Source organism: Balearica regulorum, chromosome 19 (genome assembly GCF_011004875.1).
Source record: "Balearica regulorum gibbericeps isolate bBalReg1 chromosome 19, bBalReg1.pri, whole genome shotgun sequence".
NCBI lineage: Eukaryota > Metazoa > Chordata > Aves > Gruiformes > Gruidae > Balearica > Balearica regulorum.
In genome coordinates, this window is record NC_046202.1 from 7715576 (window position 1) to 7742151 (window position 26576).

Below are 26576 nucleotides of genomic sequence, written 5' to 3' on the forward strand. Positions count from 1 at the left end.
GGGTAAAGGCTGGCTAGCTCCGTCCCTGAGCGCGCTTGTTTGAATTACAAACCGAGGGGGATGGTCTAAAGTGAAAATCCCCGGTAAATCCTTAGCACAGAGTGCATGGAGAGCCCAGGAGCGTTTTCTATAATGCTTTATTTTGTGATGTCAACACAAAGAATTCACAATGCGGTAAGAGAGAGGATAGTACTGCGTTTAGGTGTCACGCAACAGGATTGATGGTTAACGTTACCAGCCGTGCCAAGAGGTTTGGGTGTTGTGCGAGCAGGTGGCGCGTGGGAAGCGTGGTCTTGCTAGAAAATCCAACCAGCGAGGCTGCGAGAGGCCGTGTCCGTGTCTGTGGGTAGCTGAGAAGGCACACGCAGAGCGGAGGGACTTCTGAAATGAGGAAATTCTGTCGTCACCTCTCCGGGCTGCACGTGGGTGCAGTCAGACTCTCAATTTACCATCCCAGGCTATGGATCGATGAACCTTTTCAGAGGTAACCCTAATGACTTCCCCATACCTGGGGTAAGGAGTATGCCCGATAACGTAGTTATAATTCTCTTCGCTTACAAAAGAGACGAGCAGTGTGTCATGGGCCACATCCCGCAGGACCTGCTTTCCCCAAACTGCCACTTTCTACAGCACAGGTGAGATCCCCTAATGGCTCCAAAACTTGACCCCAAATAATATGGAGCTAAAGATGAAAGCCTTTCCATTAGGTTAAGACATTTTTCAACCAGAGTTCAAGTAACTTTTTACCGACATGGTGGTACAGACAGGGAAGTGCCTTCCCCTGCTGGGTGTTCTCTTTGCTACCTGTCAGTAATTTGGTTCAGAGATGTCTGTGATCGTGGTCCCATAGATTTGGGTCTCCCAGTCTGAGAGCTGTTTCACAAAGCCCCGGTGTGGTCTCATGTTCGTTTTGCATTTCAGAACGTAGTGCCAAGCTCTCTGTAAACAGAGGGAAAGCAAAGAAGTGTTAGGAATTTGAACTGAAAGCGACTCTCGGGTATTTACACGAAGCAGCTACACTTGTAGACAACACACTTTGTATTTACGCCCTGTGTTGCACAGCAAGAACGTGCAAATAAGACTTTGGCTACCAAAGCAGGGACAGACTGGACCCAGATGTGAACTTCAGAGAAGGTGTCACCTTCATACTCTGCTCTCCTGAATAGGAGGACAGCTCAGGCTGCTTTCACTGCCTGGCAGGTCTCTTGCGTTATTTTGCACCAATGGAGCAATGCAGTCCTGGATATTCTACCCTAAAATACTGTTTCTGCCATGGATGATAAGCGAAGCAGTGAAGTATCGGCTATTCACAGGTAAGCAACAAAGGTTATCGTGTTTCTGGATTGGTGTGACCTGATATGGCAGAGCAGCTATGACACTCCAGTTATCCCACCGCATTAATTACAGCCATCTTAATTATTAATTATTTCCAAGTAACCAGTGAGGAACTCTGCTGCACACAGGGTAGATCCACCAGCATTACTTTGCATTACTCCAGCTGCATCCTTGGGTTTGCCCAGTAGTGCTCATCTTCCTGCTTTAAAAATAGAGTGCCCCCTGCACTTGGACGATTGCTTAAGCGTAATGAGACCAAAGGTTAGAAGATAGCGCTCCATTGGTTTGTTTTTCTAATCTCAGTCATTCTGCAGGCTCCAAGGCTCATCTTCCAATATTTACTCCTCTGGGCCCATGTTGTGGATGTCTCTAGTTCCCCTGAACTCAACAGATCTACTCACATATCGCTTACTAATAGAATAAGGGGTCGCACATCCCAAATCTGCCTCTCTTTTGCAATGTCCACGTCTTTCGAAGCTTTCAAAGATCTTTGCCTAGATTGGGTGAAGGATCACACGGAAATCTGTTGCACTGCTTTTGTCTGCAAGAAATAAACTTGTCTGCCAGGATAATCCCCCAGGAAAGCTTTGCCCAGCCGACAGTGGGCAAGCATTGCCCAGGCCAGCAGCACGCCACTGCCATGTCAACATTTTCTCCTTATTTTTTTTGGCACAGTAAAATGCTGAGACCAACCTGTTGATACCAACTGAGAGAAATTGCAAGGATCAGCCTTTGACTTTTGCACTGCCGTCGCAAGCACCTCCAGTAATTTAGTGTGCAAGGGAATGGTTATCAGTGTGCAGGAGCAGTCACACGCAGCATTAGTAGCAAAGACGAAATTGTGTCTGCAGCCCTGTTGGCACGCCTAACCTGAAATTACCCGTTGGCACACAGCAACGGTAGATTTCCTCTTATGTTGTAAATGTTTGCACAAAATCAATTAAATTATTACATACAGGCCCAGCTTCAGTGAAGCTTGGATCAATCCTTTCAAGCTCCCAAAGGAGGAAACTCCAAACAAGGACAAGATTTTTAAGGAGACGCCTTTCAGTTCCCATGAGAACTGTGCTAAGCAGGCACCAGGAGACAGTGCCTACAGCAGCACGATGCCTGTGAAACGGGGCCTGGCACCTGGGGAGAGGCCACATTATTTTTTCTTACGTTATTCAGAGCTATGGAACAGAGTGTACTGGCTATTTAACCTGTACATCCTTCCTGGGCTAGAATTATCCCATTCCAGATTTCTCTACAGTACTACCTGTGGGAAAGGATTGCTTCTGGAGAAATAAAATGGGATTTTGGAAGAAGCCAGTGCTGCTGAGCCCAGTGGTAAATCAGAGCCCTGCAAGCACTGCGTTCTGAATTTCCCTGTAACCCCATGGGATTAACTCCAGTAGCTTCCAGATACTCTCTTTCTCAGATCCAGGAGAGCAGAAATACTAAGTTCTGTAACCATAGCTTTATTTTTACAGCCCCGTAGTTAAGTAGGGAAATACAAGAATATCACAGGTGCCAGGGTAAGGAGTCACAGATCCAAAATCACACCTAAGCCACGTCCTTAGCAGTATAAAGAAGAAACAATCTGCTATAATTGAATCCGTTACATTATCAGGTGGATAGTCTGCATGAAACCACAGATAAAGTCTTTCTCATTACTACAGTAATGAGGCTTCAGAAACAGAAATAAACTGCAGACTCAGCCAGTATCTGTGGGAAATATGACAGTGATGTACCTTCAGGGAAAACTGGCAGGAATGTATAAGATAGGCCATGGTTACTGTGCTGCTCCGGCTTATCCCCAGGCTGGAGAAGACCAGCACCGCTCCGTGGTCCAGCTGAGTATCTGTGTAAAGAAATGCCAATCACAAATTAGTGATCTGGGAAATCAAGCTTCCAATTGTACAGTCAAGCTCTAATTCAGTGACAGTTGACAGGCTAGCAGCCTGAGCGACAGGAACCCTCATGATCCCTGACAACAGCAGATGGGCACTGCCAGCTACAGTTTCTGTAAGAATTTGCCTTTCTTAAAAATCCACTGAGTTACAACATGGCTTTGAAGACCAGAACCAAGTGACCAGTCACTGCTTCATGACAGATCAGTGTCGCCTTTACATCAGATAACTGAAGAAAAGTGGCCTACCATGACCAATCAGCTGTGGTCAGCATCCCATCAGCTACTCAAACTCCTCCCAGAAAGGTTTAAAGGTATGGAAATTTCTGATGAACACAAGCCTAAACTGTTCAACACTGAACTGGGAGGAATCAGCTTTCAAACTGGAGAGGACTTAGATTTCAAATCCCTTACCCCTCCATAGGGATCACCAGCAGGAAGCATGTACAGGCCAGCTAGGGTGCTGGTTTTATGATGCTTTTAAGATGGATGCTGTGCAGTGAAAATTGCTAAGATCAGCAAACTCAATTTCTACAAAAGCCAAGCCCACGTGGCTTTAAGAGGATGTGGTCACTCGCTCCTAACCACATCAACTCTGCTAACTATGCTTGAATGATTCTATATTTTATTAATAACCTTTTGAATTCTTTTCTTCCCTCTCCAGAACAGACAGCATGACATGCTTTTGGAATATCCGCAGCTGAACTCTAGAATTCATAGGGCAAAGCCTCTTCTTTTACTGCTGTCAAGAGGTTGTGGGGTTTTGTGTTTTCTTCTTCAGGAACTAAAACAGAGTTTTCTGACATTTCTGTCATGAGGTACTAGTTCTGTTCTAAGACCTGAGTAGAAATGGCCTCACTCCAACATACACCTGGCATGAGGATATCCAAACTACTCTGAGAGTATGTGGAGAGCTTTAGTCTAGTGTTCACCCATAACCGTTCCAGTTTAAGTAATCTACTCTAGACAGTCAAGTAAAAAGTTAGACTATCAAGTAAACAGTATACACTTCCACAAGAGCTACAGCTAATAAACTCTTATAGAGTGTTTTGGAAACTTCCACAAACTGATGTGAGAAAGATGTTTTCTTCTGCAGAACTAGTGGGAAAAAACCTGGGGCAAAATAAAAGGCAAGTAAGTGGATTTTGGTATTTGGGTTTCAATGCATGCAAATCATGAAATTCAGTTCAGGACTACAAAATTATATCCTCAAATATTGTTTCCTTGTTTTTTGTTTGTCTTCAGTTGTCTTTTCTTATTTTGTATTATAAGGTTTGTGGGGATGGGGTGGTCTTTAGCTTCTGGATCTGGTACAACACTCAGCTCAGCAGGGCCTTGGTCTGTAACAGGTGTTGCTTCATAAGTGTGATTAAAGATAACAACACAGTTGAACACCATCACAGGATGGAGCTGCGGGAGCTATGTCTGCTGTGCTACTGCAGGCACTGAGCTGGAGAGTATGTTTTTTCTTGCCCTCTCTGATGTAATCAGCCGAAGGCAGGTTTATGCTGTCCAACCTGAAAGTCTTCCCCAGCTCTACGGTGGGTCTGCACTGCAAATCACAAAGATTAGCAGTGTCTTGTGGTAAGTTCTGCAATGCATGTCACTCTCATGTTCAAATAAAGCTCTGGTGTTTGAAGATTTGGGCTGGTAAGAGTCAAAGGGTTGTGTTTAAGAACAAAGGAATAGGAGGGAATCCTATGAAGCCCTGGTAGACATCCTACAGCAAAGCCTTCTCAGATCTAGTGGAAAGCTCACTATTATCAGAGATGGAGGTATTCTTTAAAGTGAGTAGGAACATCTGAGTCAGATGCCCTGTAAAATCTCCTCTGTCCATCAGGTATCCATTAGGGTGTGGGCTTACTTGGGAGTATGCTGATCTTGAAAGATTACGACCCTCTTGTCTAAGCTTCCTGCTGGAGTGCATTGCAGTCACTCCCATCTAATATCCCAGAGTGAGCAAGCTCTCAGGAATTCCAGATTAGGAACAACTCACCTATGAAATGACAAATGGTGGCAAAGGTAGAAAAAAGATCTGCTTTGAGTGAATCTGGAACAGATATATGGAGATATTTGCTGCCTTCTGCAAACCTGGAAAAGGAGCAGACAGCATGACTTGGACCAGAGAAGCAGCTTTGAAAAAATGTGTTTGTTGGAGGCAAGCTGATAATTTTGTTTGCTGTTACATGTGTGAGTTTTTCATCATCGTCATCATTAACACTATAATAAGGGATTTGTTATGGTAAGGCACTGAGGTGATTGTAAAACAGAACCAGTTTAATTTCTGATTTTCCATTCCACATGGTGTCAGCATTGATGTCTTAACTTAACCTACAGCTTCCTTTATCCGTGAGGTAATGAAAACAGATGAACTTAAAGCAAGAGTACCTTCATGGCCTGCGCATTGGCAGTTTTGTGAACAAAGCCCCCCAGCTGACTTCATGTGGTTTTCTACAACAGCATCCTCCTCCTTCCACAAGCTCAGAGAACTCAACTCAGAGAACTAGTGGAGCAAAATGTTGGTGAGGAGTTTCTGGAATGTGAAGGCACATCATGCAGAGGGCATGGGAAGATTACCCATGGTGTAGGGACCTTTGATGTTTTCCTCTGGAGCCAAAGGCATGAGAAATGTCTGCTGGTACACATGCACTGGGGTAGGTAACTGGATTTGTTACTTTGCTTTCGTCACCACCGTGAGAAATGCCACTGGATTTTTCACTGTGTGAAATGGCATTTCCAGCACGGCCTACAGACTGAGCACAATGGCATGGACAGAGCAGGAAGGAAGGAAGACCAACAATGTGAAACTGAGGTGATTTAGCTTTTACACTGATGTGTTTGCAAGATTTTGCTCTGAGAGCTAGTCAGAGATGTAGGTCCTTTTCAAAAGATAGTGGTATGCGATAGACTCAAAATGCCAAGGGCCTCCCAGTCCTCCTCTCACCTAAGCCACACGTGTCATGGTAGAGTGCTGTGGACTGTGTTGCTGCTGTGCCAACTCTGGAGTAGAGATCAAAAAAATGAGCATGAAATAGCACTCAAATCTGCAGTTTTCCTCCAACCAGAGGTTGCCTTGGACGTTCACAGGCACCGACTCCTCTGCAAATGGGTTCTGGTGCTGTGCCACCTCACTTTTTTCAGACACAAACATTGGCAAGGGTACACCTCGAACTATTTAACTTACAGTGTGGCAGGCTGTTCAGAGATGTTAACTTGTGCTTTGATCTTCAGATCTTTCTGAATTTGTTGGTCACAGGCCTGCTTGAAATTGCCCATATATAACTTTGCAGGCAGTATTTCTACTGGGTATGGCTGGAAGTTGTCTAGTTCCTGCTGGAGAGAAACCATAGGCTCAGTTTAGAGTGTATTTGCTCCTCTTAGCTTGGTAAGTTCTTAAACAAGAAGTCATGAGAAGAATTGAACACACACTTAATCAACAGCCCATGACACATTCTTGTGTAATGATTCATTTAATCACCTGGACTTTCTGTATATTGAAGTCTTTCCTAGATTCAGTGAGAATAATTAACAGCGTTGCTGTCATTGTGGCATTACTTGAAACAAATCCTAACTAAACAGGAGGCAGCATATATTCTTTACGTTGTCTGGAGGGGCTGCAGCATAACGGATTCATTTGATGTTTTTCCCAGTAACTGTTTGCAGGGCTAAATGAAATCATCTGCCACCTGCAGAGCCGCAGGTGCCCCACAGTGACACAACACGAGTCCGCAGCTGCTTCCGGTGTCTGAGAATAAAAATACACAAATAGCCAACAGTTCCTTTACATCCCTAACTGATACTGGGCTAATGCTGCAGCAGAACAAAGCAGCAGCCTGACAGTTTAAAGCAACAGAGAACAGCGGCTTAAACTGAGAGGCAAGGAGGGACTCTGGGTCTGATTGAATCTGATGGGGAAGTTCAGTAGTTTGCTGCCCTTCACAAAGAAGCACAAAGTGAATTGATTTCCTCTCCTGCACTGCAGCATCCCACAGGTTAGCACCGCGTCACGGGCTATTTCATGTGAACTAGAAGTGAACGGGAACAACGGAAACAAAAGACATGTTGCAATGAGATGCTGTCTGCTGTCCAGCTCCTTCTAAATCCGCCCTGCCTCAGGTCCTGTCCTGGATGTGAAAAAAGGGTAATTGTTTCTCATAAGCTAAATAGATCATTGTTTGTAGGTGAAACCAAACAATTAGGATACCAGTGTTCCAGTGGATGGCTGTTTTCTTTCTGGGCCTGTTGAAACAATGCACCAGCACTTGCTTTGTGATCCTTCCTAATGAAAAGCTTTATAGACATGGAACACTGCTTGATAGGAATTGTACTTCTGCCTGAAAACATTTAGTGTGTAACATCCCAGATAACCACGTGCAAGAGAGGAACCTGCTTCTTTTCATCATTTGCTACTGTTTGTTTAGTTATCTGTACTCTCCTGTAGGCCAGTTTCGGGGTTATCAGAGAAACCTTCCCAGGTTGTTTTCATGAGCTTTCTTTCACGCAATAGAGGAAGGATAAAAAAGGCAAAGTGTGGCTGTAAAAGAATTAGTGGTGACACTCAGGGCAAGGAGAGTAATTCAAATTACATTTGTTTGAAATTACTCTGATACCAGGTTTACACCACCATTTAACTTGAATTCATTAGCCATCATCAGTTGAACAGGAATGCTAATGTCTTCTACTTGCAAATTAGTGTCATCTCACCTGAGGCATCCACAATATCTTCTGAGTCCTCAGAAAATGATAGCAAGCTGAAAAACGCTTGTATCCTCCCCTCAGGATGAGCACGGGATGGCGGGTGAACTGCTCGAAGCTTCTGGCATATTGGATGGCAGTTCCTTCCTCAGCATCTAATGAGATCAAAAAACTGTTTGGCAGGGCAGGTTTAGAGTCCCTCCATCAGCACTGGGGGTTAAATCTGGCCCACTGACACCGACAGCAAACTCCTTTCCATTTCATCTAATGGTCTGCAGAAAGCCTTGTTAAACGCTAGACATGTTCTTTAACTGTTGCTGCAGGTCAGTAACAAGGTATGCTGCTTTTCACCTCTTGTCCTGATCTTTTATTTCTCTCCTGGTTTCTTTTGTAGGTCTAGGTAGGTCTCCCCATTATTCATTGGGAAATGCTTGTAATAAGTTCCCATAATAGGGAAGTATTATTAATTTAAATCTAATAATCTTGGGTTTATGGAGGCCCTTTTCTTTAGTCTGCTTTAGGCAAAGAGGGAGGTATCTTGAATAAATTCTTCACAAGTGTTTTAAACACTACCCTCAGTGAAGCAAATTATGTGCGATGGCTATTCCCCCTGCTTCTCCCAAGGGATTCATCCTGCTCGCCTCTAGCTGTGTCTGCATTAGAAACAGCAGCACAATAGAAACCTGCTTGTAATTCTTCACACCTTCCCTTGCTAATATCTCACCACCGAGCATTTGTGAACATGCTTTTTCATTCCCCTTACGGTCACAGTTTATTTTCTTTAAAAAATGATGTAAATCTTTGGTTAAACTATAGTAGCCTTTATAAAGCTAATAGGAACCAAACAAACATACAGAGGTGGTTCTGCACACAGCAGAACTCCTTGCCAAAGGATGCGTGAAAGCTAAACATTTCCATGGTTCAAGGAAGACTGAACAATTACATGGAAAAATTTCCAGCTCTTCAAATTTCTCGGTGAACTCCATCAAATCACCACCTCCACTAAAGCTAAGTCTTTTTAAATATGACAATGTGAAAGCCTTTTATAACCCTCAAAGAAGGAAGTACTCACTCTGTGAACATATGGAATTTGAGTCAGTGTTTTCAATCTCTGAAGAAGCAGTGCTCCCTAAAAGGCAATCATTGGACAAGCCCAATCTCAGTGAAATGTGAAAAAAATAAAATTAAAAAAATATAAATCCATTCCTCACATGCGACAAGGAACTTTGGAAGGATCAATCCACAGATAGGGAACAAGATTTGCCAGGAAGCTTTGAAATAAAATCTGGATTTTTGAAGCTTAATAACATATGCAACACAGCGAAAAACCAGAGGCATAGCACAGATGTTAGTTTTTCAAATAAAATTGGGTAAATCTGCATCTCTTGCAATAAACTCGTAAGATTAAATGAGGAACAGGAACAATATCTGTCCTGCAGTGAGGTCTTGATTGACATGGGTCGGTCACAAGTACCTTTTTCTTTCTCCTCTTCCTCATAGTCACAGTCCAAAGAGCTGGTCTCGCAGTCATACACCACACAGTATCTGACACACCCCAACTCCTCAGAATCTGGTACAAGATACTCCCCCGTAGGACTCTACCAAAATCACAGAGGAATCCTATCAGGAGCACAGCTCCACACTTTTCTTGTGTAGAATTGACGCTACCGATATCTTGCAAGTTACTACTCTATAGCTATGGGATGGGTTTGGGACTACGTCTGTACTTGACTCTGAAGGCCCAGTTAATTCAGAAATGACACAAACTACACCGGGTTGCTTCATCAGCCACATCAGTAAAGGTGCCAACACTGTCCTTTGTGAGACAAGTCTACAATATGTCAGTTCTTGTGCAATATTTTTCCTGATATACGGCTCCTATGTGCCACTGCTGAAGCCACCTTTGCTTTGTGACAGAATACATCCCCCCAGTGGCAGAAAGGGAACAGGCAGGGGAGGCTGGGACAATTCCCTTGGGTTTTAAACCAATTGCGGCTCACTGCTAATTGCTAAATCCAGGGAAGGTTTACACCAACGATAATCCCCTCACCTGTTCAATCCGGCGTGCTGTAATAATATGGCTCTCATCATATTCACGCTGAGTACGGGCATCTGAAAAAAACCAACCAAGACAGAGCAATTGGCTTATTTGATGCTTTAAAGGTGGAATCCGGTTTGTGATTCAGTCAGTGGGAATTCAGGCACTGACCTCAACCACAGAAAGAGATTCAGGTTTTTAGAAACTGAGACTTTCTGATGTGGATATAATGAATGGCAATACTGATGTGAGTCCATGTGTAACACCAAGTGCTGCCGGCAGCTTCAGTCCTGACCCAAGTGTGGTACTGCAGCGTTCACCGTGCCAGTCCCGTGCTCCGTTCTGCTCTGCTCTGTGCCGTAGCCTGGCCCCCACTCACTGGGCCTGCTCTGACCTCCCGGCATCCAGCACCCTGCCTCTGTGCTGCCCCAGAGACGGGGAGAGGGGCACCGGAAAGACCCCAGCCCCACTCCCAACCTGGCTAACTCCCTTACCAAAGCATTTAACAATATGGCAATATCTGGCACACTTTTTTTGATGTATTGCCACTACGCCAGGTGCAAATGCAAATCAGCAATTGTTGTGCAATGGAGCAGCAGGGGAGAGTGTTTATCCCTGGACTGGATCAGAGCAGGAAGAGCCGGATGTGACGAAAGGCAGAGCGGTACCAGGTCACGGCACCTGAAACGTGGTGGGAGAAGCCCCAACAGCAAGGCCCCAGTAATTATAAGCAGTACCGTGTGCTCACAAACCCCGTTTCCTCAGGAAACCTGCCCAGGCAGAGCCGGGCAGCAGGCCTCCCGCCCGCCGCCTCACCCAGCAGGCACAGGTAGTTGGGCTCCGCCAGCCGGGGGACCCGCCGGTGCTGGTTGAGGATGTTGTAGAGGTGACGGGGCTCGCAGAGCACCATCCCCGCCATCCCGCGCCAACCTCCGACCCGGCGATTGTCGCCGACTAATCGTTACAGCTCGCCTCGTCCCGTTGCCGTGGCAACGGCGGCGCGCGGCCTGCTCACACCCTTGTTGCTAGGGAGGGACGCCCGGCGGTCACTGGGGGTGACGTCAGATTCAGATCTCGCGAGACTGCACTCAGCGGGGGGGGGACACAAACCTCGCGAGAGGAGCGGCCGCTCCCGCGCAGGCGCCGTGCTGTGGAGGTCGTTGGAGTCACCGGAGCCGCCGCGCCATGCTGTCCCGCTTCGCCCGTCCCGCCGCCGCCGCGGCCCTCCGCCGGGGCCTCGCCACCACCGCCCAGGTACTCCCCGTCGGCACGCCCAGGCTGCGAAGGGGACGCAGGGCCCGCACCCCGTCGGGGCCGGGGTCGGGGTCGAGCCCAGGCCCTCCTCTGTGAGGGGGGGGCGGCGGCCTCGGCCTCCCTGTGTGCGGCGGAGAGGGGCCGGGGGCGTCTGTAGCCGCCGAGTGTCACCGTCTCAGTCAGCGGAGGGGTGTGTGGGGGGCGGTGGAGTGCTGTGAGGGAGATGAGGAGCGCAGCTCCTCTGTGAGGGGGTGCTGGGTTGATGCTGTGTCCCTGCCCGGTAAAACATCCCTGCTGTTGGGCACCGCTCCGTGGCTCATAGCCGAGGAGGATAGGCCTTTCTCCCGACAGGTGTCAACTTGCTGGCCACATCTGTTAGTTCTAGATGAATTACTACAACATCTACCACTGTTTACAAGGGCCTGTAGCGATAGAATGAGGGGCAATGGGTTTAAACTAAAAGAGGATAGATTTAAATGAGGTCTGAGGCAGAAATTCTTCCCTGTGAGGGCGGTGAGGCCCTGGCACAGGTTGCCCAGAGAAGCTGTGGCTGCCCCTGGCTCCCTGGCCGTGTTCAAGGCCAGGTTGGATGGGGCTTTGGGCAACCTGGGCTGGTGGAGGGTGTCCCTGCCCATGGCAGGGGTGGGACTGGATGGGCTGTGAGGTCCCTTCCAACCCAAACCGGTCTGGGATTCTATGATACGTGATTCTATGAGCTCCTCTTTCTGGTGGTATGTAATGGATGATACGCGAGTTTACTGCTTTCTTCCCCTCCTGAAAATATGCCCCTGCTTTCAAAATGTGTTAAGAATTAAAGCTGGTGGTTGGGGGGTTAATAGTAATCTTTAATATGCTGAAATCCAACGTCCATGACTCTTGATACCGGGAGAGAACTGCTGATACGTGGTAGATAGATAGAGACCGACCTCGATCTTCTAACGTAAATAGTTCCTGGTAGCATATGACAAAATGATTATCATAGCTATAAAGATACTCTTTACAAGAGGTTTGTGTAATTATTTCAATAGGAATTAAATTTATTAGCAATGAGATTTTGACCTCACGGTATCAGCTCAGTCGTTTACATGGGGCATAGCAGTGACTAATGCTAGACTTTGCTTTCCCTTGGAGAGTTTTATGCTAAATTACATTTGTTGCAGTAGCAAGAAAATTGAGTGAGCTTTGGCTGATCAAGCTTCTGGGTAGATTATTTCCTGTTATAGCATAATAATTAAGCTGTTCATGTGGGGAGCTATTGTGGCTTTATCTGGTAAGACAATGTGATAGAGAATGTCCTTATCAGTGGTAATTGTATTACCGCGTTACATCTCTGCAGTAGCCTCTGGTTCTCCATTGCTTTGGCAGAGTGTTGCATTTTAAGATTGTTCTGGACTTTTAAAGTAGCTTTCTTCTCATCTAGGGACACTTTCCCTACAAAGAGGAGTGCAGGCATTCTTGAGAGAAATAGCTTTCTTTGAGAGAGCACGTTAGAGTTAAATTGATTCACCAGACCAACAGAGTTGATTTTACTTGCTTCACAGCCACACTTGATCAAAACTGGAAATTATAGTCACTTTATGCTCTCAGGCCTCAATCTTGAGGCACTTGCAGGTACTATTTTGAGTTTTTCAGGCATACACATTTTTTTCACATATATTCAATGGTTATTACGTTTATTGTAGCCCATTAAATGTATTGATTTGACAATTGGGAAGGTATTTTTTTTTTTTATACTGGCAATGAAAGCTAGAAAAACTGCATAGTAGGTTTTGCTCTCAGTCACAACTAGGTCCACAGGGTAGCAGGCATTAGCCCAAGGCAGACATTTCCATCTGAAGGAAGATGATCCTTTTGGTTTTGCCAACTGTGCTTCCCTTTTGAGCTTCAGATCGCAAAAGAACATTTTCCTCTAACTCGTCCTACCAATAAACCTTAAGGATCTCTGGGAGGCTGTCATGATGATCGCTTTCTGTGGGCTTAGGCAATCAAATTTGCATAGTGCTTGATAAAAAAATTGGGAAATAGAACTAAAAGTAAAGAAAATATGGTGAAATCCCCAGGTCACTGCTGCAGTAACTACCAGAACATCTCTACAGTGTGTTTGTCATCTTTTTTTTTTTTTCCTCAGAACAATGCCAAGGTAGCAGTTCTGGGGGCCTCAGGAGGCATTGGTCAGCCTCTCTCCCTTCTCCTGAAGAACAGTCCGATGGTGAGCAGGCTCAGCCTTTACGATATCGCTCACACTCCAGGCGTTGCAGCTGACCTCAGCCACATCGAGACAAGAGCGAATGTTAAAGGTACTGCGAGCGCTGGAAACAATCTGTGTTCTGAAGAGGTCCTTCTGGGTGTCTGACACTTGGAGATGTTTTGTGAAGGGGAATCTTCACGTGATCCTCAAGCCTAGTATCAGTTTAAGTAGCTTTTTCTCAAGCAGTGCATGACTAATTAAGGTTTAGCTGATTAGATTGATATGTGTGGAGATGAGAATTGTCTGTAGTTGCGCTGTTGAGGGGGAATTATTAATAACTGGTAGGAAATATTTAGTAAAATCAGCTTGGAAAAAAGCCTGAGTGTTGAATTGAAGAGTTTGACTACAAGTAGACTTAACACACTCTGGGTATGTACATGAATTCTACGTGCTTCTTTTCTGAAGGGACAGCTGTCAAGTTCTGATGAAATCAATAAAAACTTAATTTGCTGATCTTCATTTTTTTTTTTAAGATCACTGAAAGGTTACATTTTACTTGAATATGCCTATCTGCTGGGGGCACTGACTGTAGTGCCAAGCTAGGGTTTTTGGAGAGTAAATACAGAACGAGGGTTTTCAGAATAGATGAATGTGAGGTTCCCACTTTCACTCTAAATTTTGAAACAAGGATAAAGCATCAAATAGGGTCCATCCATAATTGTATTGCTTTGCTTTTCAGTGTAAGTCTGAATTGACGGCTACATTAAAAAGGAATTGGGTGCCTCTGGGCACAATTCTGTATTTCAGAGTGTCAGATACTTAATAACTGGCAGAAACATAATGTCTGAATGTCTTCTATTCCAGGCTTCCTGGGACCTGAGCAGTTGCCAGAATGTCTGAAGGGCTGCGATGTTGTAGTTATTCCTGCGGGAGTCCCTAGAAAACCAGGTACCTTCTCTTCGATAAAAAGCCCGAGGGCTTCCTTGAAGTGCGTCTCTGCCGTGCTGTTATTCAAATAGAGCTGTATCTCGTGCTTTAGCTGCTTTCAGCGTTGGCTTGGGATGTAAGTGGTCTGTTAATGACGCTGACCTAGAGCTTGTTGTGGTATCAGGCACCTCATTGTCTTAGATGGTTCCTGGTAAAACAGGGAGAATTGATTTCTGGAGTTTGTGTGTAGAGGTGAGGTGCAAAGACTTTTCACGCAAGTGATCCTGAATCTCCCTTGGTGTTTCTTGCCCAGGGCAATACTCTAGTAAAAATACTGGTTCTTTGTTTCATTTCTCAGCAGAATAGAAAGAATCCATTTGTTTTGTATTAATTGTATGATAACTTCTCTGAGCATCTCTGAATGAATGCTGTTAAGCCTTCCTAGAATGTCTCTGGCCTGCTCCATTTCTACTCTGTTTTTCAGTATCCTGTGGGAATGTAACAAAATTCTAGACTCTAATGCCTAGCTCTTCCTAATTCTTTATTTTTCATGGTTAAAGTAGTTGCTGCAACAGAAATGAGAAGTGACGCTTACGCAACAAGCAATATTTTGCACAGAGCAGTTGGTATTCAGACTGTAGTGGTGGTGGTGACTGCAGAGGGGGAGGAGAATTCATCTTAGGAGCAGTTCTGAGCACCACTGATGTACTGGTGATGGTCAGTATGGTCATACTGTACTTCAAGCTGCCTAGGTGAAATACGTTCTGACAATTGACAGCTTGGCTGGCTGCTCCTGAAAAGGGCTGATCTGCGTGAAAGGGCAGTAATCTTTTATTAGCCAGATAATCTTTGGAGCCAATTCATTATTGCAGCTGGAGAGTTTTCTTTTGATACACAATACACGAAACCAGAAGCTGATGTATCTCTATCCAGAGCAGAGTATTGTTTTTTGATTGAGTTGCTTGCCCATTAATAAGTAGTAATAGGTAACTTAAAATATGGTACTGGTTATGTTTTAGGTATGACCCGTGATGACCTGTTCAACACCAACGCTAGCATTGTTGCTACTTTGACATCTGCCTGTGCAAAGCACTGTCCAGAAGCCATGATCTGTATTATTTCTAACCCGGTAAGCGTTTTCCAGAGACTTTGAAAATGCAGAGAGGGGAAAAAAAAAAAAATCCAGACTGAGAATACTAATCTGAGTTCCTATTCGTTTTGACCAGTGTCTTTAAGGTCTGCAGGGTATTTGCAGAAAAGAACTAAAAGCCTGGTTCTACTAACCCATTTTTCTTGGGCTATATTTAAGTCAGAGGAAACTGTGCTTAATATCTCAACATCTGTATGATGTGGTGTATTAGCTGGAATAGAAGTCTCAGCTCACTAAGGGAGGAGCCTTTGTAATGTGAATGAACAAATTTGTTGTCTTAGTGGTTATTTAAAATGGAAGATTTTTATTCCAGCCTCGCTGTAAATTGCTCTTCAGTTTAGGAATTAAAGTAATTGGCTACAGTTTACTTCAAGTTGGAAGTATAGTTTGGGTTTTTTACTGGCTTGTTCAGTTCACGCACTGGCTTCATTATTATACTGGTTTTAATGAATGCTTGCCTGTTCTTGCCTATAGGTGAATTCAACCATCCCAATAACTTCAGAAGTCTTCAAGAAGCATGGTGTGTATAATCCCAACAGAATCTTTGGTGTTACAACACTGGACATCGTCAGAGCGAATACTTTTGTGGCTGAACTAAAGGTAGGTCATAGTAACAGATGCTGGGGGAGGGATATGGTGTGCTTTGGTCATCAAATCTCTCAAAAGCCTTTAAAATCACTGCACGGAGCTAAAAGAGCTCGTATTTCTGTGGAGCTAGAGGCGAAGGCAGTGATTCCCTGTTTCCATTCTCTACAGGAGCCTAGGGATAGGGTTTCTTGCAAAACGTGGTTCAAGAGACTTTGACCTTTCGTTTTCATAGCTGTCCCCTGTGAGCGAGCTACGTGTTCCTTTTAATTCTGTTGGCATTTTCAACCCTGCTGGTGCAACCGGAGGAGAGGGTTGAATTGTAATACGTATTTGCAAGTCAAACTGTCTGTGCTGTGTGTTACAGGATATTCTGCAAAGTATCAGGAGGTGTAACAGGTTACTGCTGTAATAGCTCTGGTGGAGTTTGTACTTGTGCTGCTCTTTATCTGAACTTGCATTAATAATATCCTGTAATTGTCTAAAGTTATCAGCATAACCTGGAGTTCAGCTGTGTAGATCTGGCTTTGTCCCTGGTTTGTAGCTGCCTCTGAGACTTCTACCCTGTGTAGCACTGGGTTATAGATGTGTCCAAAAACCCTGGGCAGAAAACGAAGCATGGTGGTTTTAAATGTTTTTCTTGTCTGTATGCTTCAGAAGCTGGGAAGTTTCGTGTTTCTCTTAGGGCTTAGATCCAGCTCGAGTAAGTGTTCCGGTTATTGGTGGCCATGCTGGGAAGACTATCATCCCTCTGATCTCTCAGGTGAGTTGTAGTTCCTACTGTGTGTGGCATCACGCTCGTCAATACGTTAGAGTTGATGTAAAGCGCCTTTGTGGTGGCATGTAATGCACTGAGATACAGCAGAGACCGTCTTCCCTGCTCTTGTGGCTGCTTTCATTCTGAGCTGAGGTACATCATCCTGGAAGGCAACGAGCTAAATCTAAACTCCTCTAGGTGTTTTAAATAGCTTCACTCTTTCTCCTCAAAAGGAGTTTTGGGATAAGAAGTGAGGTCTAATGTTGGTATCGGGTGACTAGGCACTGTTTGTTTTGGTTTTTATTTTTTGTGACAGGTATTTCATGATATGAATACCTCATTTCAGCAGGAAAATGATTTTGCCCTGGTGGACTAGAAACACCACTTCAACGTGCAGCATTGGAATGAGGAGGCATAGCTCGAGCTGTGTGGGGAGACCTGCTTCAGTAATGACTGGTAGTCAGGGAGAGGCTCCCTTCATGCATCTAAGCCAGAATGAAATGCAGGTCTAAAGCAGGCTGCAGCTTGGTGAGGAGATGGCTGGGGTATGGCCAAGGAGCAATCTGCAAGAAAGGGGGGGGGCGAAAGCTTTGCTCTATGTGGGGAATAAAGCATCCTTCACAGAAGGATGCTCTTAGGGAGTAAGAGCAAAGGCTTTGGAGGAACTGAATGCCGAGAGGGTGCTTTCGTTAGACCATCAATCGGGACAGAGGCAGCTGTGCTTAACATACTTGTGTAGCTGTATCTGAAGGCTCAGTAACTTCCTAAATACTGCTGGCAGACTGGATCCTTCATAAGGCTCTTGACTTCCATAATGCCACAGTGACCCAAATATTTACAAGATGGCTTTTTGAAATTCCTAAGGCCTGTTACGTGCTTGGAGGACATCTGTCTGGTGCAAAGGACTATGCGTTAGCAAGTAACCATGGCAAGCCCTGGTTTTCCTGTCAAGCTGCAGTTTGTCCTTGAGCAAGCTAGTCGTGTCTGGGTTCCTGTTACAGACCATGCAATAACTAGCAGCCTTGGTGAACACTTGCAGTTGGTCAGCTTGTCACGTGATCTGTGAGCTGGGATAATGGATTTTCCCAGTTGAGAACTGTTAGAACAACTGTAATCGTACCGAAAGTGTTGTGTGGGTGGCATTATGCGTATCTGGTTTTATCTGGAAGAGTCCTGGTATTTGATAGTAATTTCTTTTTTCCAATCTAGTGCAACCCAAAGGTGGACTTTCCTCAGGATCAGCTGGAAAAGCTGACAGGGAGAATTCAAGAAGCTGGCACTGAAGTTGTCAAAGCTAAAGCAGGAGCAGGTTGGTTGTTGACTACAGCTTCCAAGTAGTTCTTGTTAGCTAGCTGAATGGATGCAGTCCTCTTCAGTTTAATCTTATTTATGACTGTGGTGCAAAATTGTGAACTGCTGATTACAACTCTAGCTGCTCTGCCATGCCAGCGACTGCCTGAACAGTGTAGAAGCAGCTCAGTATGTAGGTAAGATTAAACATTAACTGATTCCATGCCACGTATGGCTTCAAAAAGAATCTTCTCTGTCAAATTAAGCTGTTTCTTTCTGTAAATTCAGTCAACTAAATAACGTGTAGCTGGCCAAAAGCTGCTGTTTTATCAAACTGGCTGTGAGCTTGAAGTCAGCGCCGCTGCAGCTCTGTCAGCGTATCAGTGTGGAAGCCTTTGATGCTAAAGAAAGTATCAAATTTCAATGTGATCTGTTTTAAGTGTTTTAACTTTTACAGGATCTGCCACCTTGTCTATGGCCTATGCTGGCGCTCGATTTGTGTTCTCTCTGGTGGATGCAATGAATGGAAAGGAAGGGGTTATTGAATGTGCCTTTGTTCGATCGGAAGAAACTGAGAGCCCGTACTTCTCTACACCTCTGCTACTAGGAGTACGTACTTTAAATGATGGGGCTTCTAGACAGCAGCTACTGATTTAGTCCTGTGGTTTTACTCAGTGGTTTCAATTTAGTCTAATGCTAGGTATCACTGATATTAAAAGCTGAGCATAGCTTTAAGAGTTCTTGAATATTCGGGTATTGTTCTTAGGCATATACCTCATGCTCAACAGGGATGCTGCTGCTTTTATCTGCTCTTAGACTGCAGGTCGCTGAGTAACCAGAGATTCAGACTTGCCTTAAGAGGTCACGCTTACCTCAAGTCAGTGCCTGTTTTTGAAGGGCTTTCATACGATTAACCAGAGTCAGCAATCCTGTCTGCTCAGCTTGATCTGCTACAAGCAAATCCCTCAAATTGAGGCACATGGGGAACTACAGCATGGATTAGGATTAGTAGATTGCTTTCAGGACCTTTCCTGAACTCTGAAAGAAGTGTTCCTTTTGTCACTTAGCCTGTGGATTGAGTGAAAAACAAGGATGCTGCAGCCCTGGGGTGGCTGCTGGGATGCAAAGGATGGTGTGTGCTGTCTTAGGTGGTAGCTGGTGAGGGAATAGGAGGAGCAATTTGGATGTAGGCATGAGATCTCGAAAACCTGAGTGCAACTCTGAAGAGGTTTCAGACCGCAAGCCAGTGGCAAACAAAAGGCACACACCAGAGGAGAGGGATTCTCTCGCCAAACGGTGGGCTTGACCATGGGAAGAGGCATGAGGGAGCAGTTGGTATCGGTCTCCTCTTGAAGGAGCTGAGGGCCTAGCTTCAAGTTTCACACCCCAGTGTGAAGAGTGAGAGAGAAGTGTGTGAAGGCTGTAGAAGCTCTTACAAGTAATAAGAGGCCTCTGAGCCTTGCCAGAAAGCCCAGGGTTGGCAGACTAGAGATGACAGAGGTCCCAGGCTGGGTCTCCATCTTAACTGGATCATACTTATTCAGAGCTGTTAAGTTACTCTCTAGGCCATTTGATGAATGGTTAATCCTTAAATCCTCTTTCCCTCAGAAAAATGGAATTGAGAAGAACCTAGGTATTGGCAAGATCTCCCCCTTTGAAGAGAAGATGGTTGCCGAGGCCATGTCTGAGCTGAAGGCTTCTATTAAGAAAGGAGAGGAGTTTGCGAAGAACTTCAAGTGAAGAGTTGATGATGGAGAGGAATTACAACTTCCTTAATTTATTAAGGCATCATGTCACTTTACGGCTTCTGATTCAAAGCTCATGCTTTGATTGAAGTCTGTCTGTATTAGCTTAATGATTGTTGCCAGTGCAGAGTCTAATCATCAATAAAACAGCCTCGTTTTTTCAGCGTACCATCTGGAATTGTCCTGATGTGCTTGTCTTTTGAAGGTAGAAGCGGTAGGTCTCGGAAAGGCTATCAGTTTCAGTAGTGATGAAATAGCCCCTTGAAGCGGCGGAACTGATTGCTCTTAGCGCTGCTGCTGCTGCTTGGGTTGTGGCTTGGGTTACTTGTGTGGTGCAGCAGCTGGGAAACCAGGCGTGATCACGTAAGATCAAGGTGGGGTGAAGAGGCTTGCAGAAGGGATAACTGAGTGAAGTGATCCAAGAAGTGTGGGTTTGTTTTTGTGTTGTTTTTTTTTTCAGGAGGTGATGTTACCTCTGTTACCTTGTGTTGCCTTAATCTCTTACGTAATTTGATTTTTAAAGGAGTTCGTAAAAGAGCACAGTAGTTGGAACGTCAGTCGTGCTCTAAGAAAATAATTAAAATGCTGAGAGTGACTTCTTTCTAGTTAGGAACAAAAGCCTTGATTTAGCATCTACATAAATTTCTTTTACATTCATCCTCTTGTGAATATAAAAATAAATGTCTGCAGGAAAATGATGATGATGAGTTCTGTTGCTGACTTCTTTGAAGGTAAGCTTTAATGAAGGAAGCTATTAATTCGCTATTCCTCCGTGTTCTGTGGGCTGCTTACCCTATTGCTTTAAATTGCTTTAATCCACGTAGGTTGAATTCTAAGTTGAACAGACTTTATTTTGATTAGATGAAGGAAATGCCAAAGCCCAGCACCTCTGGAGGAGCTGAGGGGAGTGTCGTTTTGAGCAAGAGAACCTGGTGTAGAAGCTTCTCTTAAGGAAGAGACCTAAAGGTAGCAGATGCTGTTTGGTCACTGCCTTTTTTACTTCCTCCCACTTGTATTCTAATTATTTTCTGAGCTATCTGAACTGGTTTTACTTTTATTTTAATTACTTCATCATTCTGAACTGGATGACACAGTTGTGACCCTGTTGAAGATGCATTGAGAATAAAGTGCTTGGGTCTTCCCTTCTGTGGAAGACGTAGGCAGAGAGAGGACAGCAAGCATAGTTCTTGTCACTCCTCCTTGCAGAAATTCTGTGTATTAAAGCTCGGTTTCTTTACAGGAATAGTAATGAAACAGAAGCGTCAGCAGTCATTACTCAGCAGGCTTGGAACAAAGTAATTATTAGGTGGTATTAATAGAATTAAAGATTATAGAATTAAAGATCGTGTTGGAGTGGGGCAGGGGAGGATGTCGGAACTGGAGGACACAGAGGAGTGACTGGCCAGGCCTAGTAAACGCAGGTTGGGCGTTGTGTTCAAAGCAAGCGGGAAGCGCGGGGCAGACTGCGATAAAGCAGGCAGCTGGGTAGGGGTCTTGCAGGCCTGTCAGCAATTGTGGATCCAGAAATAGGCAGCACAAGTTAGCTAAAAACAGGGGATCCATCTGCCTGCACCCCCCCCCGCGCGTGTGCCCAGGTGGTCCAGGGGAAGTACGACACAAAGCCGCAGGGCTGCAGGGAAAGCCTTGCCTTGCAACCGGGAGGGAAATAACATACGCTGTTTCCAGCCCTGCTGTTTTAAATACAGCAGACAGAGCAGATTTCCGAAGGTTGGAGATTTTTAGAACTTGAGGTTCGTAGTGTGGCTTAGGTTATTCTATCTTTTCCTTGTGTCAGCAGGCCAAATCCTGGGGGAATTGCATGGACAAGCAGAAAGCTGTGCTTACATGGGTGGGGACTCGGGGACAGCGTGGGTAAGTGGAGCTGAGGTGGAAGAGGATTATTTCCCAGCATCTGCTGACTTGCAGATTCTTCAGGGTCTCCTTGAAATCCCCTTAATGATGACAATGTCCATTCCCTTTCTGCACTGTTTAGTTTTTGGGTTTGGGGTTTTTCGCCCCCCCCCCAATCCCATACCTTATCCTTGGAGTTGCAGCCATTCCCTGTGCCTGGAGTTCTGCTTTCATTTTGGGGAAGGAAATGAGACTCCTTGTGGCTTTCTGCAGTGAAGGCAGAGACCAGGAGGACATTGGATGAAGGTGAGAAATGAACTTGTGTGGGTGTCCTCTGCTCGATCAAACGCACTGTCCCCCTGACTGAACACTGCTCTGGTGGGTAACTGAATCACAGGTTGTGGAGGTGTGTGGGACATCCACTTCTTCTCTCTGAACATGCGTGCCCCTGCTCGGAAGAAGTAGGAATTAGTTGAGTATGCCTAGATAAGCCGATGCTTTGCCCTGGAAGTTGTTTCCTGGTGCTGTGTCTCTAACCAGGCGCATGACCTTCATCCTCTGTCCTGCATGCCGCTGTGGCGTGGCTGCCTTGCTGAGTCACGGTGTGAGCTCTGGTGCAGGCAGCCTTTGGTTCTTATGTCCCGTGGAGGTGAGGGACCAGGCTGCTGTGTCTGAGAGGAGGCAAAACCCCTGCCCTGCTCATTGGGTTCCATCCTGTTTACTGAGCAGACTTTTGTCTCGATGATCTTTAAGCGTCTGAGATCTTCCATTGCAGCATCGTTGATGTGCGTGAGCTGCCTCCTCCTCAGGCAGCTCAGCTCTGTGCTGGAGCCCAGGTGTCAAATACAGAGGAGATGTGAATTAAGAGTAATAAACAAAGATACTCCAGATGGCCAAATGTCAGGTCACTTGATCCCACCTTCCACTCCCATGCTGCTGGGGAGGATAGAACAAGGAGAAAAGCAAATGGTGAACGTTACGGCTCAAATCTTTCATCCTGATCGACCTCGGTGTCCCAGGGTGGCTTCAGGTGGGGTGACCACAGGAGCAGGGTGCAGGCTGGCAGCCCTGTGTCCCTCATTCCTGGGAAAACTATTTTCCCTTCCTGACTCCATTTAAAGGCCGGTGCTTTGGGGCAGGGGTACAGACCTGCCACCCTGAGCCCCATCTCACCCCGGGAGGGCTCCAGGCGGTGGGAGCCGGGAGATGGCAGCAGCAGCTTGCCTTTGGGCAGGGCTGGTACCCCCACAGCAGGCCCAGCCGAGCCTGGGGACAATCGCTGGCATTTCAGTGATATTTAGGAAAAGGAGAAGCAGGGGGAAACAACAACAGGAAGACAGCTGGGTGCAGCCTCTGGCTTGCCAAAGCTGGCTGCCTTCCCGGCTCCGGGAAAGGAGCAAAACCAGGGGGCTGGAGGTACCTTGTGAAGACGTCGGGGTCCCCTGCCCCTCGCTGCTGCTCAGCCTGGGTTTACTGGGGCTGGCGGTTCACAGCAGGCTTTGTGTGGCTGCTCCCCTTTTGGAGGCTTCATGCTTTGTTCAGCAGGCATGGAGAGTTCCTCACCCTCTGGCAGAGCCAGCTCCCACTTGGTTTCGCCGGGGTGGATCTGGCATCCACCGCGCGTGGCCGTGCAGAGCCTGTCGGTGCTGCGGGCACTGCTCGTGGGCAGGGTCAGCCCCAGGAGGGGTGTACAGCCTCCCCGCAGTGAAGCAGCCTGGGCTGGGCTCTGCTTCGTGCAGAGCATCCTCTGCCCAGGGAGATGGTGGGTGAGTAGGGAAGGGAGAGTGGGGAAATGCACCCCGAGGTGGGTCGGGCACAGCCAGGGGTGCGGGCAGATCTCCCCTGCAGCCAGCTCAGCTTCCCCCTTCCCTCACAGGGCGGTGGTGAGAGGTGTTAACGTGAGCAGCAGGATCAGAAACCATCTGATCTGTGGTTTTGGCTTTGCAGAGGCCTCTCCTCTCCACCCCCCCACTCCCCTGGCTCTCCCGCCTGGCCACAGGCAGCATTAAATCACCCCCTGTGCGTTCGCTGCTCTTGATTTACTAAAATGCCCACGAGCTCTCGCTTCCCTCCTGGGTGCCTCAAAGCAGAGCTGGAGCGCAGTGCCGAGACAGGAGGGTTTGTTTGCATTTACAGGGAAACCTGTTAATAAAGGAGACCAAAGGGACTGCTCTTTCCCTGGCTGTGGGAACAGATGGCTGGATAACGCAGTGCAATTAATATGCAGGGACTCCTGCCGGGGCGGGGATTTGATTGCCTGTTAGGAGAGGTTGGTGCGCTTGAGCTGAGCTCTGCCGCCGCTCTGCCCATCCCCGGCACCTGCTGCCTGCGGGGGTCCTTGGGGACCCCGGGACAGATCGGATGGTGTCACGGAGGTGTCATCGGACGGTTGCGGGAGCTGGTCACGGGGAAAGATGCAGCGGGGGACTCGTGGCCACCAGCGGGTCTCTGCTGCTCGCGCGCTGGGTGATGCTCTGTGAGGACAGCCCTTTGGGTTTGTAGAAGCAAAGGCTGGCTCCAGTGGTGAATGGCTGCTCGTAGGCCCTTCCAGGCTGGAAGGGGTCTGGTGGGTCGTTTTTTTCCTCCTGTACTTGTTTCTCATCGGATTCAGGAGGTGCCAAAGGAAAGCAGCAAGCGGCAGGTCCTGAATGAGCCGAGGGAAGTGGGTGTCAGGACGTGTGGGTCTCCTCGCCATGGCACAGCGCGGGTGCAAAATGGTTCCCAGGGCTTCAAAGAGTGGCCAGGCAAATCCACAGGGAAGAAAAATCCCTGCCAAGGGCTGGGAGGCTTAGGGAGCCCTGGGGCAGCAGGAGAAGACCCAGCAGCCCCCTCCCAGCACCGAGCAGGGCCGTGTGGCCATGGGGTCAAGCCCAAACCGATGGGACCCTCCTGTGGTTGGGTCACGATCAAACGGCCCAAGGTCACCCCGGGCACATGCGGGGCTTTTCAGATCCCTGGTCTCCATCGTGCCCCGGGGGCTTTTGTGCAGTAAGAGCCCCCAGCCCCTTCCCCTGCGTGCCTTTGCTTTGCTCCCCTGCTTGCTGGCGTTTCCTCCCTCGCCGCTCCGGCGGGGTTGCTGAGCATCAAGAAAAGTCAGCGCGGGGCTTTGATCAGGGGCTATTGCCTGTGCCGTGCCAGCAGCACGCTCCCCGCGTGGCAGAGCCGCTCCCGGCCGCCCTTTCTTCTGCATCAGGAGGCGGCTGGTGGAGATGTCGAACCTCAGTACGAATCCTTGCAATTAGGCCTGTTCTGCTGCCTGCCTCGTTTGATCTCCTTTAATTATTTATCGCCTTTTTTTTTTTCCTTCCCGAATCCTCTGTTTCTTTCAAGTGATTATTTTCTTCCTCTCCCCCCAGCTGGGGCTGGCTCTGCCTGTTTATTTGCAATTACTGTCCCTTCTCCCTCCTCCTTCCATCCTCTCCCCTTTTGTTCTCCACCAGATCATCCCTTCGTGCTGCTCTGCTGGCTGCACACCCCCCCTACACACCCCCCCAGCTCTCTGCCTGCCTGGCAGCCTTTTCTTGCTGCTTTTATCTGGTGTTTTTTTTTTTTTTTCCTCACCTGGATGGCTATTGCCTTTCTCCATCCCATTCCAGGCATGGTTCTGGCTGGGATCCTGCACCCTGGGCTGTACTAGATCTCCCCTTGCTCTTCTCCCAGGCTCTTGCCCAAAGCCCAACGTGGCCCCGCTGCAAAGCCCTGGCTCCCCGCAGCGCCCAGCCAGGCCTGGGGAGCGCCGTGGGGCTGCTGCCCCCCCCGTGCCACGCTCTCCCCATGCTGCTGTTGCTGCTGCGGGTGGGCCCGACCGCAGCCCCCCATCCTCTTTGTTTCCCCTGGCCTGATGCATTATTCAGCTCTGCGGACGCTGCGGGTGTTGGAAAGATAACGGTGGTGCAAAGGGCACGGGTTTACCCTGGGGATGCCGGATTTTCCCCGTCATGGGCTGTTTTCCCCCTCCGGCATTAAACCAGGAGAGGCCCTGGCCACGCAGGAGGCTTCTCCTAGGAGGTGGCATCTGCTCTCACCCTGGGGGGGGACAGGGGGGACAAAGGCAGGGGTGGGGGGGGTCAGCAGCAGCCCTGGGGATGCCTGGGGGGCTGCGCTGCAGCTCTCACACTCAGCCCTGCTGCTTGGCCAGAGTTTAATAGAGCCGGTCCAGTGCACAGCCAAGCCCCTTGTTTAAGTAGTCCCTACAATAACAGTTTGCAGTTCCTGCAGCCCCTCTCCCAGCTCCTGTGGCTGTTTCAGGCAGGGACAGGCTGCCCTGGAGCTGGGGGTGAGCAGTGTGCGGCATCTGCTTGAATGTGTGCGTGCACACGTGTGTGTGCGTGTGTGCACGCTCAGGCAGCCCTGCCACGGGAGGACACGGACATCTCGCACCCCGTGGGTGGCTGCCGGCGGTGCGTGGCTGGCGCTGGCCCGGAGCAGCTCTCTGGGGAGTGTCCCCAGGGCACCGGGGGCTGGTGGGTGTCCCCGCTCGCCCAATGTGGCTGCAGAACCCCCTGCCCTCGGCCGGGCTCCTGCCCGTGGCTTTGTAATACCCGTGGCTTCCATCCGCCCGCGGCTTCCATCCGCCCGCTCGCTCCCCTCTGGGCAGGGTGCCTGGTCCAGGGGTGGTGATGCTGAGGAGGTGTGGGGGCTCTGAGCTGCCCCCCAATCCCACCCACCCATGTTTAGGGGGGCTGACCCAGCCCCTCCTTATGCAGCAGATGGGGAGTTTTAGTCTGGCCCTGTCACGCCACCGAGTTTAACCTCAGGAGAGGGTGACGGATAATGGACGTGGGCCGTGGGTTTTGCAGAGCAGCTGCTGGGAACAACCCCAAATGTGTGTTTAATCTTCGTGGAAAGAGGATGCTGGCTCCCTCCATCC

The 26576-nt window shown here is 47.7% G+C and overlaps 2 protein-coding genes across 3 annotated transcripts; one reads left to right on the forward strand and one right to left on the reverse strand.

The window, feature by feature from the left end:
- Positions 1 to 121: 121 nt before the first annotated feature.
- Positions 122 to 11024, reverse strand: STYXL1 (serine/threonine/tyrosine interacting like 1). Of its 2 annotated transcripts, XM_075771322.1 has the most exons (10): positions 10776 to 11024; positions 9972 to 10033; positions 9396 to 9519; positions 8994 to 9050; positions 7931 to 8076; positions 6411 to 6559; positions 5223 to 5317; positions 3069 to 3178; positions 805 to 939; positions 122 to 381 (listed from the first exon to the last, which is right to left on the reverse strand). In XM_075771322.1, exons 1-9 carry the CDS (start codon positions 10876 to 10878, stop codon positions 808 to 810), a joined length of 978 nt encoding a protein of 325 aa, XP_075627437.1. In that variant the 5' UTR covers positions 10879 to 11024; the 3' UTR covers positions 122 to 381; positions 805 to 807. The 2 variants fall into 2 exon arrangements, with proteins under 2 accessions (XP_075627437.1, XP_075627438.1); XM_075771323.1 differs by lacking the exon at positions 8994 to 9050 and having other exon boundaries at positions 244 to 381.
- A 19-nt stretch (positions 11025 to 11043) lies between these two features.
- On the forward strand, positions 11044 to 20028 carry MDH2 (malate dehydrogenase 2). Its single transcript, XM_075771321.1, has 9 exons — positions 11044 to 11213; positions 13342 to 13510; positions 14266 to 14349; positions 15348 to 15457; positions 15953 to 16078; positions 16749 to 16826; positions 18030 to 18129; positions 18568 to 18719; positions 19719 to 20028. The coding sequence occupies exons 1-9, from the start codon at positions 11145 to 11147 to the stop codon at positions 19848 to 19850; spliced, it is 1020 nt and encodes a 339-aa protein (XP_075627436.1). The 5' UTR covers positions 11044 to 11144; the 3' UTR covers positions 19851 to 20028.
- The last annotated feature ends 6548 nt before the right edge of the window (positions 20029 to 26576 follow it).

Excerpts from the sequence above, each read along its gene's own strand:
- STYXL1 (XM_075771322.1), bottom strand. The coding sequence starts at position 10,878 with ATGGCGGGGATGGTGCTCTGCGAGCCCCGTCACCTCTACAACATCCTC. Across the intron at positions 9,520-9,971 it reads CAGCACGCCGGATTGAACAG|AGTCCTACGGGGGAGTATCT; the intron begins GTGAGGGGATTA and ends TGATTTTGGTAG. Across the intron at positions 8,077-8,993 it reads AAATTCCATATGTTCACAGA|ATGCTGAGGAAGGAACTGCC; the intron begins GTGAGTACTTCC and ends TGATCTCATTAG.
- MDH2 (XM_075771321.1), top strand. The coding sequence starts at position 11,145 with ATGCTGTCCCGCTTCGCCCGTCCCGCCGCCGCCGCGGCCCTCCGCCGG. Across the intron at positions 15,458-15,952 it reads TCTGTATTATTTCTAACCCG|GTGAATTCAACCATCCCAAT; the intron begins GTAAGCGTTTTC and ends TCTTGCCTATAG. Across the intron at positions 16,827-18,029 it reads TCATCCCTCTGATCTCTCAG|TGCAACCCAAAGGTGGACTT; the intron begins GTGAGTTGTAGT and ends TTTCCAATCTAG.